We start from the raw sequence: 18,088 nt of genomic DNA, 5'->3' as shown, positions 1-18,088 counted from the left end.
AGAATATACAAAGAGCTACAAAACAACCAAAATGTCAAAACAAACAAGCCACTCAAGAAATGGGCATGGAAAATGGGCAGACACTTCACAAAGGAACAAACCCAAATGGCAAATAAACATAAGAAAAAATGTTCAAGTTCCCTGGCAATAAGGGAAATCCAAATTAAAACATCAATGAGGTACCACCTAACGCCAGTACGACTGGCCCACATGAATAAAAGCACCAACAACACTTGTTGGCGAGGTTGCGGGGAAAAGGGAACCCTACTCCACTGCTGGTGGGGCTGCAGGCTGGTACAGCCTCTATGGAAATCAGTATGGAGAACATTCAAACAACTCAAAATCAACATACCGTATGATCCAGCAATAGCACTCCCAGGAATATATCCAGAACACTTGTTTTATGAGAAACCAACATGCACCCCTATGTTCATAGCAGCACAATCAGTAATTGCAAAAACATGGAAGCAACCAAAATGCCCATCAGCAGAGGATTGGATAAGAAAGCTATGGTTCATCTACTCCGTGGAATACTACTCAGCTATTAAAAAAAACAAAATGCAGTTCTTTGTGGCCCAATGGGCCAAACTGGAAACCATAATGCTAAGGGAAATGAGCCAATCCCAAAAGGTTAAATACCACATGTTTGCCTTAATTTAAGATGATATGATGTTATGTATAACATGTTATGTTATGTATGTTATATGTTGTGTATCAACTAAAATTGAAATGTCAATGAGGTGGTCACAGAAGGTGGTTAAGAACTCGCATTTACTTTTAACATATTGGTTACTCATTACTATGTCAATTAATTACATAATGATGTAAATTTTTGCTGATGGTATGTTGGAGCTTTTAATTGATCGGGATGATACTCTGCTGGCTCTGTCTTCAGACCAGAGAGGGTATACCTAAGAAGCCGTTGAACTTGACTGGACAATAAGATGCTGGACTCTATGTTTGGTATATGCTTGCAATGGGGGAATCTCAACCGAACTTGAACTGTGGTTATGCAACAAGGTGGAGGAATCCACCATGGTGGGAGGGTTAGGGGAGCGGTGGGGAGAACCCAAGTACCTATGAAACTGTGTCACATAATACAATGTAATTAATGAATTAAAAATAATAAATAATAATCAAAAAGAGTCCATTTCTTCAGAGAGGGTTTCCAGCCCCAGCTGCTGATACATAAGCCCGCTACTTGTGTTCCGGGGTGCAAGTGTGTGACAGGAACGGTCACAGACTTAATATACAGACTTCCTCTCTGGCTGCGTCCTGTACTCTGTTTTCTTACACCCTCTGGTTTCAAGCCTCTCTTGTGCTGGCGAGTGAAATGTTGGTCTCTTTCGAGGACGGTGGGCAGTGGCTGCGGGGATTGGGAAGGGTGAGTGAGGATCTGCCTGTCCCTTCTTGAATCTTCCAGATAGTTCTGTCTTCAGCTCTGCTCTTCTTTCAAAGATATCTGAGACCTCCAACTCCCCAGTCTCCTGTACTGCATCACACAGTTTGGTTTGCTCTTTTTGGGACCCCCTAAGCCCACCTACACCCTACAGGCATTTACTTTCAACGTCCTACGGTCGGCTAACTCAGTTGCCTCCCAGCCACTTGCTTTCCATTTCACAAACATCTGTTGATATATTTTTCATCCAGTGTCAACTCTGATTCTCTTTGTCCTTATGAATTATTGGAATTTCATTTTTCTAAAAAAAATTTAAAGATTTATTTATTTATCTATTTGGAAGACGAAGTAACAGACAGAGAGGGAGAGAGAGACAGAAAGAGGTCTTACATCTGCTGGTTCACTTCCCCAATAGTCACATGGCCACAGCTGGTCCAGGCCAAAGTCAGAAGCCTGGATCTGCATCCAGATTTCCCATGTGGGTCGCAGGGACCCAGGCACTTGGGCTGTCTTCTGCTATTTTCCTAGGTGCATTAACAGGGAGCTGATGTGGATGTGGAGCAATGGTGATCAAAACTGGTACTCAAATGGGATGTTGGTGTTGCAGACGGCAGCTTAACTCACTGTGCCACAACGCCATCCCTGCTTAGGGCAGTTTCAGTGGCGATGGAATAAAATAAACATAAAGGTGTGTGTTCAATTCTACAAGTTTAACCTAGAGTGCTAATTTTTTTTCCTTTGAGTACCTTTTATTTTCACTACATGGTTATTGGAACTATGGAATTTAAGCCCTCTGTTCCCTTCCCCACCGCCACCCCCACTCCCCTTTTATTTGGATTTAAAATAACAAAATACTAAACTCTTTACCCTAGTTTTCCTTTTATAGTTGTATGTGAGCTGATGTGTTTTCCTCCTTCTCTCCATCCTTTGCTTCTCTCCCTTCCTTCCTCAGCTGTCTTCCTTCTCTCTCTTTCTCCCTCTCCCTTCCCTCTCTCCTCCCTCCCCTCCTTTTCACACACTGCCCCCTTTCCTTCCTCAGGGTCCCAAGGCCCCTGGCGGTGCAGCTACACCGTCTTAACAGCCTCCCCTGGAACTGGCAGGACAGAAAACAGGCATTGCGAACAAGGCAGGATCCATTTCAACTACTTGGATTCAATGATGACGTGCCTTCTTCTCACATAGTGACTTTCTCCTCTCTGTTCCACATAAACACGAATGCATGTGTTCTTTCGCCACAAGAATCCTCAGAGGCTTCCTCGGCGACATTCACATTCCATTGCGGTTTTGTTTTCCGTTTGCTTTCTTCTTGTTGACCTATTACCTTTTGTTGCCTGTCCCCGTGACCCTTGCTACCTCTGTGGATTCTCTCCAATAATCCCTGTTCCACTTGGGACGGCCCGCTCGCCGCTGAGAAGCTTCGCTTGGCTTCTTTCCTAGTCTGGAGAACTTTCCTCATGCAATTAGAAACAGCCCACCCACTTTTTGGCCTCTTGAAACGAACAGGACTTTCCCTCCCTTAATTAACCTCCTTATTAGGCCACTAATTTATCTCCTTTCTGATGGGAATTTGTTCTCCACTTCAATGCAGCTTTGCTCCTCCAGAATTTGAGAAATTTCAAGTGTCTGGAACGCATGATCAAAAAAGTTGTGTTTTTTACTTTACAGATTATAGCCTTGGTTCTTTCTGGCTCATAAATCCTATCACTTTTATTGGCTCATTTGCTATCTTTATAAGCATGTTCTGGACTTTGGCATGCTTAACCAGACACACAGTCGCAACTATTTGCTCCTAGAGTTCAGTTCTAATTATGTAACTAAGAGGCCGCATTTTGGTAGCTTTTAATGGAAAACCTGGTTTATTCTCTTCCCACAAATATAAATCACCCCCCGCCCCAAAGCAGAGCCTTAATTAGTATTTATTTTTGAGAAGATCCATTTCCCCTCTCTAGTAATGATTCATGATTATTTATAACAATAAAACAACATTGTATTAGATATGGATGCCTTGAAAATATATAAAAAAAAAACTTCATTTCTCAGTGATTTCCTTTTGCAACTGCTAAACAGAAGGAGCTTTCTGCTTAGCAATTTGTGGACAACTTCTTGTTGTAAACAATCCCTTGTTTCCAAGAGAGATTCACTCTCAACTTTTGGCCTAGTTCCTCTTACTAAAATCACCTGCCAAGACCCAGGGACTGGATGGCTTTAAAAAGGCCCTGCTTTTTCTACCCAGCCTTCTGACAGTCACACCTTACGTACTTACGTAATTAATTCACTTTGAATGTGGGTGGGACTTACTGACTCATTGGTGATGAGCAGAACACAGCAGAAGCAATGAGATGCTACTTCTAGGATTAAGTTACTTAATGATGCTGGGCACTCTTTCTCTCAGTCTCCCTGCCTTGTTGGCCCTGAGGGAAGTCAGTGGACACATTACGTATGTCTCCCACACAGGTGGCAGGGACCCCCTTGGGCCATCTGCCAGTGCTTTTGTCCTAGGAAGCCGGGTCAGAAGTGGAGTGGCTGGGACACAAATAGACGTCTATATGGGATTCTGGCATTGCAGGCATGGCTTTACCTGCTATGTATTATTATTATTTTTAAATAATAATACTTTAATTATTATATAATTATATATAATTATTACTTTAAAAAACTACTTATTTGAAAGGTAGAACTGAGGAGAAGGAGAGGGAGAGGGAGGGAGAGAAGGAGGGAGGAAGAGAGAGAGAGAGAGAGAGAGAGAGAGAGAGAGAAATTTCCTATTTGCTGGCTCATGTCAGTAGCCAGGGCTGAGCCAGGCTGCAGCTGGGGGGCAGGGGTTCTTGCCTGGCCCTTCGCAAGGGCGACGGAGGCCAAGCACTTGGCCATCTGCTGCTGCAGACAGCTGGGTCGGGACAGCCAGGACTCAGACTTGTACTCTGGCATTGTGAGCGAGCGTTTTGCGTGCTGCACCCTTATGTATTATTATTGATCTTTATTTTGCCCATTCCGTAATTGATACAATTCACTGCAGTAAGTTCATTTCATAATTATAATAATTATAATACTTATTTTAAATGTAGCAAGAACACATTACTTCTTCATAAACAACAATTTTAATGATTAATACTGATTAGCATTAGTATACTTTCATTCCTTTATTAAATACCAATATTGGGGGCTGGTGTTGTGTCTCAGTGAGTTAAGGTACTCTTTGCACAATGGCAGTCCACATGAGTACTAACTGGAGTCCTAGCTGCACCAATTACGATCAAACTCCTTGCAAACGACCCTGGGAAAGCAGCAGAAGATGCAACAACCACTTTAGGCCTCCACACCCATGTGGGGATTGCACTGGCGTCCTGTCCCCTGGCTGCAGCCCGACCCAGTCCCAGCTCTTCCGGCCACAAAGGAATTGAACCAACAAATGGGAAATTCTCTCTCTCAATCCTGCTCTCTATCTTTCCCTCTCTGTAACTCTGCCTTTCAAATACATAACATTAATCTTTTATAAAAAGATGCTCCTAAAACCAGCAAGAATACTACTTCTCCCCGACATTCAGGACTTGCCTTTACTTGCTATACTGTCATAAATGAAATCAAATATGTGACATGCTGCTAGTGATAAGCAAACAGAGTAATTGTCCCACTATTTTCAAACTGCTGAGCGGTTCAGAAACAAAATTTCATTAGGAGACAGTTGTCAAAAGGTGCACTCCAGTTTAAATGAAAGCGTTGCTGAAACAATCATTCCCCTCCTGAGCTGAGACGGACAGGAAGGTAGAACCCTGGAAGAACATTCCATTTCAGATACCTGGTTGCCGATAACATCGCGACGCACGCGAAGAGCAAAACGTTGGAGCCGTTTCCCCTTCATCACTGATGGTAATGCTTGTGCCCTGGTGACGCTCAGTGCTAACATGGCTGAGGGGCTGCTTTGCTCATCTTAGAGAAGGAACTCCTCTTGTTTTAATCTGCAGTTTTGTGGCTCAAATCTAATTATTTTTGCTGTGAATTTCCCTTTTTGTTCTTCCTAGTTATTTGTATCTACTTGAATAAGTTCTTGTGATTCATTAATTGACCGTCTATAAGAGACGGTCTAATTGCTAGTAACACCTGAGATTGCAACTGTCCCTTTCAACATTTTTTTTTTTTGCCACATCTCATAGGTAATGATGTTCTAGTTTTAACTGTAATTTCTCCAGAGCCACATCGGTCATGCAGTAGCATCAATTTCTACAAGAAGGTTTGGATTTCATTTTTAATCACTCTAGCGATGCAGTGGTATTTCTGTAGATATTAATTAACTTCATGTTGATGCAAATTTTCTTGCTTTCTCCCTGTTATGGACTGTGTTTGTTGACTCTGTATTTAAGGGGAAATATAATGGAAATGTAGCAGACTGACATGTCTGGATGTGGAGACACAGTGGAGTAGGTCTCTCTGCATCCAAAGATGGATTCCCAGCGCAACTGCTGGATCTATCCTGACAGTAGGATGCTGGATTCTCTGACACTGTCCACGCCCTCAATGGCGGGAAACACCTCAACAGCAGAATTATGGACTTACAACTGTTCATGAAGGACCACCCATTGTAGTACCAGAGGGGAGATCAATGGGGGGGGGAGCTTGAGGAAGGGGCTGGGAAATTCCATAGCCTATTGAACTGTATCATAAACAATAATAAAAAATATATAGCCCAACTTCCTTCTAACCTAGGCAGCAAATCTCTTAGTTTCTATGGCAGAGATGTAAAGTTAGAACCAGACATAACACACAAAGAATCATGGAGTCACGGGCAACAGGGTCGGGTGGTCAGACAGCTAACAAGCCTTGGTGAGCAGAGCCAGCTCTGTCTCAGGCCCAGGACTCCTTGCAAGACATCAAGCTGTGGCTTGTGCTTGTGTGTTTGTTTAAATAACATGTGCTCTTTCGGCAACGGCAAAGGTCTCCTCCTTGCCTTACCTCTTCCCGGGACTGCTGCAACTGCCGCATCAGTTGGGTCTGCGCCAGCATGGCTCTTTCCAGTTCATCTGACTTCTGTTTCATTTCCTTCTGCAGGTCCTCTGCAAGTGAATCACTACTGTCAACTTCCTTCTTCAAGCGAGATTCAAATTCTGCAACCAAGATTTTAAGGTTTTCAATTTCTTTTTGCTTCTCTTCAGATTGTTCAGTGTATTGGATATGGGACTCTCGGAGTTTCTCTTCGAGGTTGGTCACTTCCAGCTTTAGATCTCTTGTGGCACTTGCGATTAAGTCTGACACCTGTAAGAAAAGTCTCACATTAGCTTGGAAGCAATATTCTCAAGATACCTACTGAGTTCCTTTGGTCTTTAAGAGGTGTATTCTAATTAGTCAGCGTACTCTTTCATCAGATAAAAACAAACTCCAGGACATGTAGGCCTTCTAGATTTTCTTTTATTTAATAGTTTAGACAAGCTTTGATATTTTCCCATATAGGAGTCTCACAGCAGGCACTGTGGCTCACTTGGAAATACACAAATCTCTAAACTGCTCTGAGCTACTAGGGATAGCTCAAGTCCAAGTCCACTGGGACCCTCTCTGTGTTGAATCTGCTTGGTTTAGGAACCTCAAGATGTGTGACTTTTGGTGTTCCAGGGAGGAGAACCCCTCAGTTATACTCCATTATTGCCATACCAACGTGCTTTCCTTTGGTAAGATTCTTGGTTTTGTATCTCAGTGCTGGAGGTGTCCCCTGGCACTATGTACTGCAGAACAACAGTGCCCGACAAAAACTTTCTTTGATAATAAAGACATTCTGTGTCATTAAATATGGTGGACACTAGCCATTGACAGTGACATACTGGCAAATGTTAACTCTTAAGAACAAAACAAAACAAAACAAAGAACCAAACAAGTCCATTCTGCGAGAGAAATGCTCTCCCCCTGGCCACCAGTGCGTGCTCACTGACGCCTGAGCTGGGAGACACGCTAACAGGCCCCAAAGGGCAGCACTGGCGACCTGAAATACGGCCAGTGAAAGAGAATGAATGAAGTTCATATTTTACTTAACTTTAATAAATTCGGTGGACATATATGTAACCACATGTGGTAACAGACAATATAGTTCTACAGAAAACCAGAATGTTTTGAAAATACACTGCCTCTCAGATGGCAGTTCTAGAAAAATGCAAAAATAATTTGCATTTCCTCATCACATGAAGTCCTTAGAAATGAAAAAAATCTCTTGTTTTCTTTCTTCTTAAAGACACAAAACAAAACAAAAAAGAGCAGAGCTGCTTCTGATGGAACATTTCCTAATTACTGAGGCTACCGATACTGTCATATTATGAAGATTAGCACCAGAAGCCAACCCACAGAGATTCTGGAAAACATTCGGAGACCAAAGTTCCCAGGATGTTGTGGAACTATTATTTTAAAAGAGTTATGTATCATCCAGCATTTGTTTCAAATTTTAATTTTAATGTGGAATAGCTTTTGCAAGAAACATATTTGCCACAAGTTAGTAATGTTATGAATTAGCTTTCTGCTATCTTCAGTGAGTTCAGGAAGGGAGGGGGGTCACTGCTGGGTCCGGATGGAGAGCCGACGCTCAGGGCTAGGCTGTCTCGGACGCGAAGCCTCACCCAGCCACACGTGTGTTTTGCTCTGTTTTGTTTTGTTTTTAAGTGGTCAACATGTAAAAGTCAGATTTCACTTAACAAAATTTGGGCTTGTGATTTCTCTTGAGAAGCACTAACATCTGGCCAGTTGAAGCTTGCTGTTTACATTCGCTGCTGATGGGTTCCTGAGCCACCCAGGACTGTGCCCGCAGTCAGCGGTGAAGGAGCAGGGGAGGGGAGACTCCACAGAGCCTGGGGTGCCAAGGGCAGGCAGCAGGAGGTGAGGACAGGCTAGCGTGGGGACAACCTCAGAGGAATGCAAACTCCAAGCTCACCACACCTGTTCCATCGTCCCACTAGGAATCCACTTACAAAACACAAATGCAGAGACGAAACTGTGACAAATTCCAAGGTGGCATCTGTAGAGCATTAAATACAAAGCACAAGGCCTGTTTCAGAGTGGGGCCCCATGGCACTGCACTGGTCATACATCCAACCAGCTGGTCCTGTCTGCCGTTTACAATGGACTAGTGAAATGATGGCGCCACGGCTCCTTTACACAAACAGAGAGGTCATCAGGTCTCATTTGCTGCTTAATTAACATGGGCTGTTAATGAGTTTATTCAAAATATTATCTTTCCACTGAATGCTGATCAATGGACACGCATATACTTTAAGTCCTAGGAAAACAAGGGAACTTTAAGAAAACCCTAAATTATATTTGGGAAACTCTGCTTTGAGTACATCTCAGAAGTTTTCCCTAGGAGAGTTCCTTGTGGGACAGCAGGCCTCCATCCACTAATGAAGTCAGGTCCCAGCTACTTCCCTTTGGAGCCAGCCTCCGGCTAACACACATCTTGGGAGCAGTGGTACCTGGGTCTCTGCCGTCCACAAAAGGGACTGGCTGAAGTTCCAGGCTCTCAGCTTTTGTTCCTGACTACAACAGGCATACCGGCAGTGGACTAGTAGATGAAACTCTGCCTTTAAAATAGAAAAATTAAAAATTTTGCTCTTCTTTCAAACTGTATGGAATTGAAAATATCTGCAGACATAAAAATGGTATATTTTAGTTGTCAAAAAAATTTTTAATTATGTAAAATACTTGCGTTTTAATGTTAGGTATTTGAGATATTGGACTAACTAGCCATGGTAATTTTTTATTGATATATTTTATGCTTTAAAAAAGATTCATTTACCTGTCTATTTATTTATTTGACAGGCAAAGTTAGAGGGCGAGGGAGAGACACACAGAAAGACAGAGACAGAGATGATGCTCTTCCATCTATTGGTTCACTTGCCAATTGACTGTAACAGCCAGGGCTGGGCCAAGCAAAACAGGAGTCAGGAGCTTCTCCGGGCCTTCCACGTGAGTGCGGGGACCCAAGGACTTGGGCCATCTTCCCCTACTTTTCCCAGGACGTTGGCAACAAGTTGTATCAGAAGTGAAGCAGCTAGGATTGGAACTGGAACCCACATAGCATGCCTGCCTTGCAGATGGCAGCTTAACCCTCTGTGCCATAGTGTTGGCCCCCCTGTTTTATAAATAACCTTATTTTAGTTGTACCAAAAAAATCCATACATATCTGGTTTGTATGCTTGTACAGCTTGTTTCAGTTAACCACTCTTGAGACTAGCCACATCATTTTACTTGTGTAGCTAAAGTCAAGGCCTGCTGATCATGAGGAAAGTTATGAAGTCAAAAAGACACAGTGTTTTGGGGGAGAAAATACCTATCTCTGAAGTTTCAAACACACAGAAACACGTCTAAGTAGACTAAGGACAGACCTTCATTTGTAGTTCTTCTTGTTCCTTCTTATACTTCCGGATAAGCTCTTGGTGCTTTTCTTTTTCAATATCAAGTTCCAGTTTTGCTTCTTCCTTAAAGAGAAGAGCTTGTTCCTCAAACTCAACTAAATGTTGGGCTCTTTCCTTGGCAAGTTCAGCTTCAATCTGGAAAATAGGATTCAGCACAGTATGAAACCACTTTACCTTGAAAGAAGACGCCTGGCCTTATTTTCAGACTCTAATGCATTAAAACTGTAACACAAGTTTTTACTTAAACTATTTAAAAATCACAGTATTAAAAAAATTCTTAGAATTAATCTTGATCCAAATAGCCCAAGATTTTGTAAGACCTTCCAGAATCTGAAAAATAAGTGGAAAAGTTAGCATTGCAGATATGACAGCTTTCACAAACACTAAACGCTTACTTATTTCTACATAAATGACTAAAAGCTTGGTCACTGTACTGTAAACTCAGTTCTTGCCAGTCTATAAAGAAAAAAAATCCCCTCGCAGATTTTAAGGTGCTTATGTTATGTCTAGGTGAAAGTTCAGAGGAGCTACAAAGTACAAATGCTGCTTCTCCCAGTGCCTGTTTCTAGATGGAGCTCATAGAATGGACTGGATGTGGCAGAGGCAGGAGTGACTGAAGGAAAACACCACACTGCCCGTATCCATGTTTTGACTCAGATGGGGTCACAGTACTGGAAGGGACCTTAGAAATCCCCTCGCTCAGTCTTTCCAGCTTGCGTGATCTGTGGAAAGAATAAACAAGGACTTTGGATTCAGGTGGAGTTGAGCTTAAATCCTGGCTCTGCATTTTGGCCCCGTTGCCTGCTAGCTTGTGTGATGTTCGGTTCGTGGCGGTAACCTCTCCTTTCCCTGGAGGATCTTTCGGTGGGTTAATAAGCTAAAGCATTTGTTGAAAGCTAAAGCTCACTAGTGAGTGGAAACTACTTTCCATGTTCCAGCCCTTTGGTATTGCCTACAGAATCCATAGCACATGGCTGTTGGCAGTGAGCCTCACACCTCGAAACCATAACTCATTGCTTCCCCAGCAGGGAGTTGCTATTCTCAGGCAGCACTACACATTAGGTAGTTTTTCCTTTAGCTGAGCAAATGTCTCCTCCATGTGGTTTTCAATCACTGGTTCTGGCTCTGCCTACAGCAGGGACAGAAAGTCACACTGAGGACAAGAGAAGGGATCCCAAGGCTAGGCAGGCTTTGGAGTCACACTGTGCCATGATTACAAAGCCCAAGAGGCAGCAAGTGCCAGGTAAATGGCAACATTCACTTCTCCCCTTCTCCCTGACAGACTGTGTGATGCAGGGTGGCAAAGAAGGAAAGATGTCAGTTGGGTTTTTCAAGGAAAAAGATGAAACCAGGGTACTAGGACACAGAAGGTTCGCTAAGAAAGTTTACATTAAGCTATTTAAATTAAATTAAAGGCAGACAGGTGATCATCCTCAGTATGGAGTCAATTACATCTTATATATTTGTGGAGTCAATTATTTATTTTTTTTCAGTCCTGCATGGGACTGAACATTTGTTCCAAGGCTAAGTAGTTATGTTTAGCCTCAATGCAAAACATTATTCTGGCTGTCTCAAAATAAATTTTTAAATTGTTTGGGTGAGAGATGACCGAAGATCTCACATAAACATTGTGGAATTACTCAGATGAGCTGTTCTCAGACTGCCAAACATAGGGAAGTATTCGAGCCAGTCAGAGAAAGGAACAGGGACGGGCTCTGTGTCATAGCCAATGAGGCTGTTCCCTGTTGCCTTCACGTCCCATATGGGTGCGGGTTCGGTTCCAGCTGCTGCTGCACTTCCAGTCCAGCTCCCTGCTGATGCATGGGGAGGGCATCAGAAGATGGCCCAAGTCCTTGGGCCCCTGCCATCGATGTGGGAAACCTCAGAGGAGGCTCTGGGCTGCTGGCTTCATCCTGGCCCAACCCTGGGTATTGCAGTCATTTGAGGTGTGAACCAGTGGATGGAAGATCTCTGTCTGTCTCTCTTTCTCTGCACCCTCATTTATTAAATAATTAAAAGAAGAGAAAGGAGATACTACTCTGAATATGAGGTTTCTATTCACTTGTCTCCTGGCAGCCATCTAGATAACTAGCCTCCACTAACTTGCCTGAATCAGAAATCTCAATGTAACACCTTCCTCCAAAGCCTCTTGTTCTCCCAGCCCCTGCCACCACAAGGAAACAGCACCACCACCTGCCACCCGGTCACTTGAATCAGTAACTCAGGCATTTTCGTTCACCCCTTACCTTCCGTACCCAACCCAAGAGGATTTGGCCCCATCCTCCGTAACCCTTAAGCCACCGTCACAAATTGGTGATGATGCATATATAAAACATAGCCATCTAATAAAGTGATAATGTTGATAATCATGATGCAATTCCTATTTCCTAGAGAAGCATGAATAATGTGAGTTCAAGAGTTGTACAAAATAAAATAAATTATTTTGTGTCTATTTTCAGGTTTTAATTATTATTGGTTTTTATCTATCTACAGTCTCCTCTAGCTCAAATTCCATCTGCAAGGAGTGACTCAGTAACCCTAAGACTGACCCCACCATCCTGGACACAGTGCCAGCTTGAATGCCTGCTTACCTAGTACTGCCTTAAATCCCCTAGGGTACCCAGCACTACCAACCTCCTGGATCTCAACCCCCTTAAGGCCCATATTCCTAATTAAACTAAGTGGCCTTCAGGTTTAAACTGTGCACCCACCAGTCCCCTGAGGCATTTATCCCTGGTGTCCCTTGGCTGCATCTGCCAATCCCTGATCCTGCACTCCACACACCAACCTTGAGGCTATAAAGATGCTTCTGCCCTTAATTCTCTCTCTCTCTCCTTGTTCTATCTCTGCTCTTTTCTCTCTCTTCGTCTCTGTCTCTCCTCTCTCTCTTGCTCTCTCTCTCCCTGCTGTCTCTCTCTTCTCATGTTCTGTGTCTCTCTCTCTGCTCTTCTCTTACTTTCCCTGCCCCGTGCTTCCTCTCTTGCTGAAATAAAGGCCTCTCATGTGGCTCTCTTGCTGTGTCCGATGTCTAGGGTTTGTGAAAAAAAGCTAACACCATCTCCTTACTACATGTCTCCTGATAATTTCAGAGTTTGCTGAGCCTTATTCTTTAATTCCTGGTGTGTTTGTTTTCAAGTGTATAATTCAATTTCTTTTGTATAATTCAATTTTACAAATCTGTATCTATTGCTGATGTACAAGCTGACTTGTCACTATTTTTCAAGTAAGAGTTTTGTGCTTGATCTTGTTATTACCATTTTCTAACTATCCATGAAGCTAATTACCATGTTACAATCATTTACTGCATAATAGTGTTCAAAACCAATGGGAATTTCAGATGCCAAAGTATGAATCAGATCATCTATTTATATTTTATCTGCCAATGTCATTTTTGAAAATACATCTTATAAAAATAAATAACTTCTATTTTCCAAAAGAAAACAAAAAACTACTGGTTAAAAACACTTCAGATTATTCCTGCATTAAACTCCTGAAAAAAGAATAAAATAACATAATTATTCAAAAAGGATTTGCAGTAAGACAAAACAAACAAAACCTGATGCTAGGAAATCAGAATATAAGGTTGAGGTCATGTCCTGCCAAGACTTGTCTGAACTTAGAGTGGAAAGGACAAGGTTCACGGGTGTGCACAGACTCAGTGGTACGGTACAGCATGACACTCACATATGTCTTCATTTAATGACCACAGCTCTGAGAACTTCAGATAACACTGTTTCCCACTGTCTAGATCGAGAAATCTGCCTAGAGAGGTTAGGGAGCCTGACAGAACCACATGACGATTACAGGGCAGAGAGCCTGCGTGCACAGATGCCCCGGTGAGCGCCACGGCTCAGCACGCCTAGTCTCCAGGTAACCCATCTCCCTGCACGACTACCCAGAAGGCGTGATCAAGAGGATGCAGTTGGGATAACCTCAAGGTACTTGGAAATTTTCCAGATATTTTTTTTAAACTAGTGATTTCCAGTTTAATTACATTTATGACAAGAAACCACTTAATTTACTGGGATTTATAACACAATATAAGATCCAGTTTGGTAAATGTTTCATGTAGCCATGAGAACAAAGTGCATTGTGCTGTTCTATGGAGAATTCCATCAACATACATTAGGTCGGGGGTTCATAACAATATTTGTTGCTGCATCTCCTAAAAAGAAATGACTTTATCATTTTTTGTAGTTTATGTCCCTACCAAATTTCTAGTTAGCTTTCTATCAATTATCGAGAGGAATTTTGACATCTTAGACTGATGTGGACCTTTTTCTCTTGCAGCTGCATCAGCTTTGGCTTCGCGTATCTTTATACTGCCACTAAAATGAGCACTATGGAGTAATAGGACCTCCTGGTGAACGGACCTCTCGGTCTTTACAAAATTACCGTCTCTATCCTTATTCATATTCTCACTTATTTGCTCTGAAGTCTACTTTTTCTGATGTAATACAGGTGCTTCAGTTTCCTTGTGATGTTAGCATGTTATTGAAAACACACACACACATATTTTATAACATCTTTTACTTTTAGTCTGTTTCTTTATGTTAAATAACTTTTTAAAAAATAAGCGACGTATAGCAGGATCATCCAGTTTTATCCAACATGAAAATCTCTGATTTTGAATGGGGATATTTAGATCCAGGGTATAGCAGCTTATGCCCACAGACTAAATTCAGGCATGCCCGATCCACATCTCTGCCTGTTTTGCTAAAATTGCAGAACTGAATGCTTATGGCAGTTTTAAAACACTCAAATTTTTACTAAACCATTAACACGTGATGTAACTGTAGATATCACTTGCTTTAAATCTGCTGTCTTTCCATCTGTTGTGTATTGCCCTATTCTACTTTCTACTATTTTCCTGTTTTTTTTTTTTTTTGAGGTAGGAATTTATGTCCTTTATTTGATTAATTGGCTCTCATTTATTTTTCTATATTTATAGTTATTTTAGAATTAGAGAGTGTACCTTCAATTTAATACAACCTACCTTCTGGGGATATATTAATAGTTGTATTATGTAGCAATCTCATGGAAGTATACAAGCAGTACAAAAACTTACATGACTCAACTTACAATTGTTCAACTTTATGGTGATGCATAAAGTGACATGCTCTCAGTAGGAAACATACTTGAAATTTTGATATTTTCCCAGGTTAGTGAAGCAGAATCACCACAGAGTTTTTTTTTTACTTTCAGTTTTTCTGTACAGTAGTTCATACATTAGAGACATTTGATACTTTATTATAAGAAGGACTTTATGTTAGATGATTCCAAATTCCATCCCTTGCCTCTCTTACTTTCAACGTCACTGCCTTCTTACTTGCATTATTTCTGATTAAAAAAAATCTTATTATTGTCACATTTGTTCCTCTCTGTATTACATGCCTCTCTGCCACCTGCAAATTGGGTTGAACTTTCTGCTTCTACGATTGTTTTTGAGCAATTTACTATGCTGTTGCTTGGTATGATTTTCTTATGCTTCTTAAATATGTGGGACGTTGTCTCGTGAGTTTTATAGGACTTTCAGTCGTTGCTTTATCAGAGACCTCTTCTGTCCCCTCTTTTGTCTTCACAAATTCCAGTTATGCACATGGTAGGTCATCTGAATTTGTCTCACAGCTCACTGATACTTAATTAATTTATTAATATCCTTTGGATATATTTTCCCTTGTTTTATTTATTTTAAATTAATTTTTTTAAAAATTTCATTTTATGACACAGTTTCACAGGCTCTCGGATTCCTCCGACCCCTCCCCAAACTCTCCCCCCATATTGAATTCCTCCATATTGTTACATTGGTACAGATCATAATCAGTCATGATTCCTTCATTGCGGGCATGGACCATCTAGAGAGTCCAGCATCTCATGGTCCAGACATGTTCAACAGTTTCATTGGGAAACCATCCCCGGTCCGAAAGTAGAGCTGACAGAATATCATCCCCTCCAATGAAAAGCCACTACACAACTTCAACAACAATTTATAACATTATGAAGTTAATTGACATGGTATTGAGTGACCAATATGTTAGAATATGCAAGTTCTTAACCATATCCTGTAACTACCTCATTGACATCTCAATTTTAGTTTATACACAACCGGCTATTATACACCTTAAAATAGTTACAGAGTACCATTCAGTTGTCTCGTGTCTATTTTCATTTTTATATTTAGCAGCATATAGTATTCAAGCGTGATTTCTACTGAGCTACCTGAATTTTAGGATAGTCCAGACAGGCTTATAACTCTAACAAGCCATATGTTAACAATTGAGGAGCAGAACAGTTTTAGGAGGGGTGTGCAGAGAACTCTTCAATTCCTTAGTGAGGAATAACTTCATGTCCTACCTAGTAAGGTATATGTGATATGGGTATCTTTTCTCTTGTTTTATTTATTTATTTTCAATTAATTTAAAAAAATTTCTATTTTCCATGATACAGTTCCTTAGGCTCAACAATTTCTCCTTCCACCCTCTGCCCTCCCATTGTTCTATCTTGCTGGGAGCTGTGTGAACTCCAGGCCTGGCAGTTTATGTGCCACTGGGCAGGTCCCGTGGCAGAGCACTCCTCAGAAGGAGACCCCTGGTGTGCCTGTCAGATAAGTCACCCACTGTCCCATAGCCCATCAGTTTGTACTTTCTGAAAGTTGCTTGCTTCAAACCCACCAATAGAAGCTTGCCAACTTGCTCTTTTTGAAAGTTAGCAGATAAACTGATCAATCATGACTGTATAATTGTGTGGATTTGGCCTGAAATGTATAAAAACCCTGTGCTGTTTGAACCTCAGCCTTTTTTGCCCTCTTCTTTTGCCCCTTCTGCTGCAGTTTCGGCCGGGGCGGCAGCTGGGAACCCAGTCTGAATAAACCGCCTTTATGCCTTTGACTCAACTTATGACTCCTGATGATTTTCTGGGGATTGTAAAACCTGGGCACAACAAAACCACTATACTTTTTATTTCGGACACTGGTTCTCACCTGCATGTTCTCATTGTACTTAATTATTATGGTCACTTTTTCTTGTTACTTTTGGGTATCTAAAATACAGCCAGCATGACTATTTTTAATGTCAGTGTTCCTTTTTTTTTTTTTTTTAAGATTTATTTGTGTTTGTTAGAGAAGTAGTGTTTTTTGTTACAGAGAGAAGGCGAGACAGAAAGATCTTCCATTTCTGTTCACTCTCCAAATGGCCACAACGGCCAGAGCTGAGCTGATCCAAGGCTGGGAGCGGCCTCTGGGTCTCCCAGGTGGGTGCACGGTCCCAAGGACTGAGCCATCCTCTGCTGCTTCTCAGATGATGAGCAGAGAGTGGAAAGGGAAGTGGAGCAGCCAGAACACAAAGATGCTGACATGGGGCGCTGGTGCTTGCAAGCAGAGGATTGGCCATTTGAGCCACTGTGCTGCTCTCTGCATCAGTTTTTATTCATTGATTTTATCTCAAATTTTCATTATGGGTCCCATTTTCCTATTTCTTTCTATGCATAACACTTTTTGTTTGAATGCAGACATTGAGAAATTTATTTTGCCTAGGTGCCAGATACTTTTGTATTCCCTGAATGTTCTTGGTTCCTCTTCTTGAAAATAGGAAGCTTCTTGGCATGGGCTTAGTTATTTTAGATTTTCTTTTAAAAATGTATTTTGACAGGGCCAGATCAGCCTTTCACCTAGGGCTAATTATCCCCGACTAATAATGTAAGACCCCTCTGGAAGTACTCTCCCCAGTGTCTCTGAGATGACAGATGTTTCAGTCTGGCTGGTGAGACGAGGAGTTTCCATTGGCCGTGTCTGAGTAGCCAATATTCTCATCCTTCCAGGTGTCCTCTCCTTGGTGCTCAGTAGTTTCCCACATGTATGTACTGATCACACACATTCTCAAGGGGGAGTGAATCTTTGTATATCTAGCAGTTTTCCCCAAGCAACTTCCTTCCATAAACCCTGACAACCTTGACCTCCCTGAGCTCTCAGCAGGGTCTTTTCATCTCCACGAATCTGTCTGGCTGGGGTAGGGAGTGAGAGGGGGAGCTCAGGTTAGATTCCCATTCCAACATCATGGCCTGAAACTTCTTTAAAGGCACTGAGTTACGGCAATCACAGGGCTTGCCACATTTGTCTTCCATCACTAAAAACCACTACCATTTGTCATCTCATCTCCAATATCTTGAAACTTGCTTTCTCTTTGCTTTCAAGTTTTGTTTTAGGTGAGACAGCAGATCTGGTTCCTATTATTCCTTCTGGGCTCAATGGACAGGTTTTGGACTTTGCATTTAAATACATGAAGTTCATTCTCAACTCATTTCCTTGCTGTAT

The 18,088-nt window shown here is 41.8% G+C and overlaps 1 protein-coding gene across 2 annotated transcripts in view; it reads right to left on the bottom strand.

Annotated features, from left to right (window-relative positions):
• Nucleotides 1-18,088, bottom strand: part of LEKR1 (leucine, glutamate and lysine rich 1) — a 172,680-nt gene that overhangs the window by 10,880 nt on the left and 143,712 nt on the right. For both annotated transcript variants that reach the window (XM_004598568.2, XM_058661480.1), the window contains exons 11-12: nucleotides 9,751-9,915; nucleotides 6,347-6,646 (exon numbers count right to left, since the gene is read on the bottom strand). In XM_004598568.2, the coding sequence (XP_004598625.2) occupies nucleotides 6,347-6,646; nucleotides 9,751-9,915 (465 nt within the window). The remainder of the gene's footprint in view (nucleotides 1-6,346; nucleotides 6,647-9,750; nucleotides 9,916-18,088) is intronic.

This window comes from Ochotona princeps, chromosome 3 (assembly GCF_030435755.1).
Source record: "Ochotona princeps isolate mOchPri1 chromosome 3, mOchPri1.hap1, whole genome shotgun sequence".
NCBI lineage: Eukaryota > Metazoa > Chordata > Mammalia > Lagomorpha > Ochotonidae > Ochotona > Ochotona princeps.
Note: the sequence above shows the minus strand (reverse complement) of the source record. Positions and strands in the feature narration are given on the sequence as shown.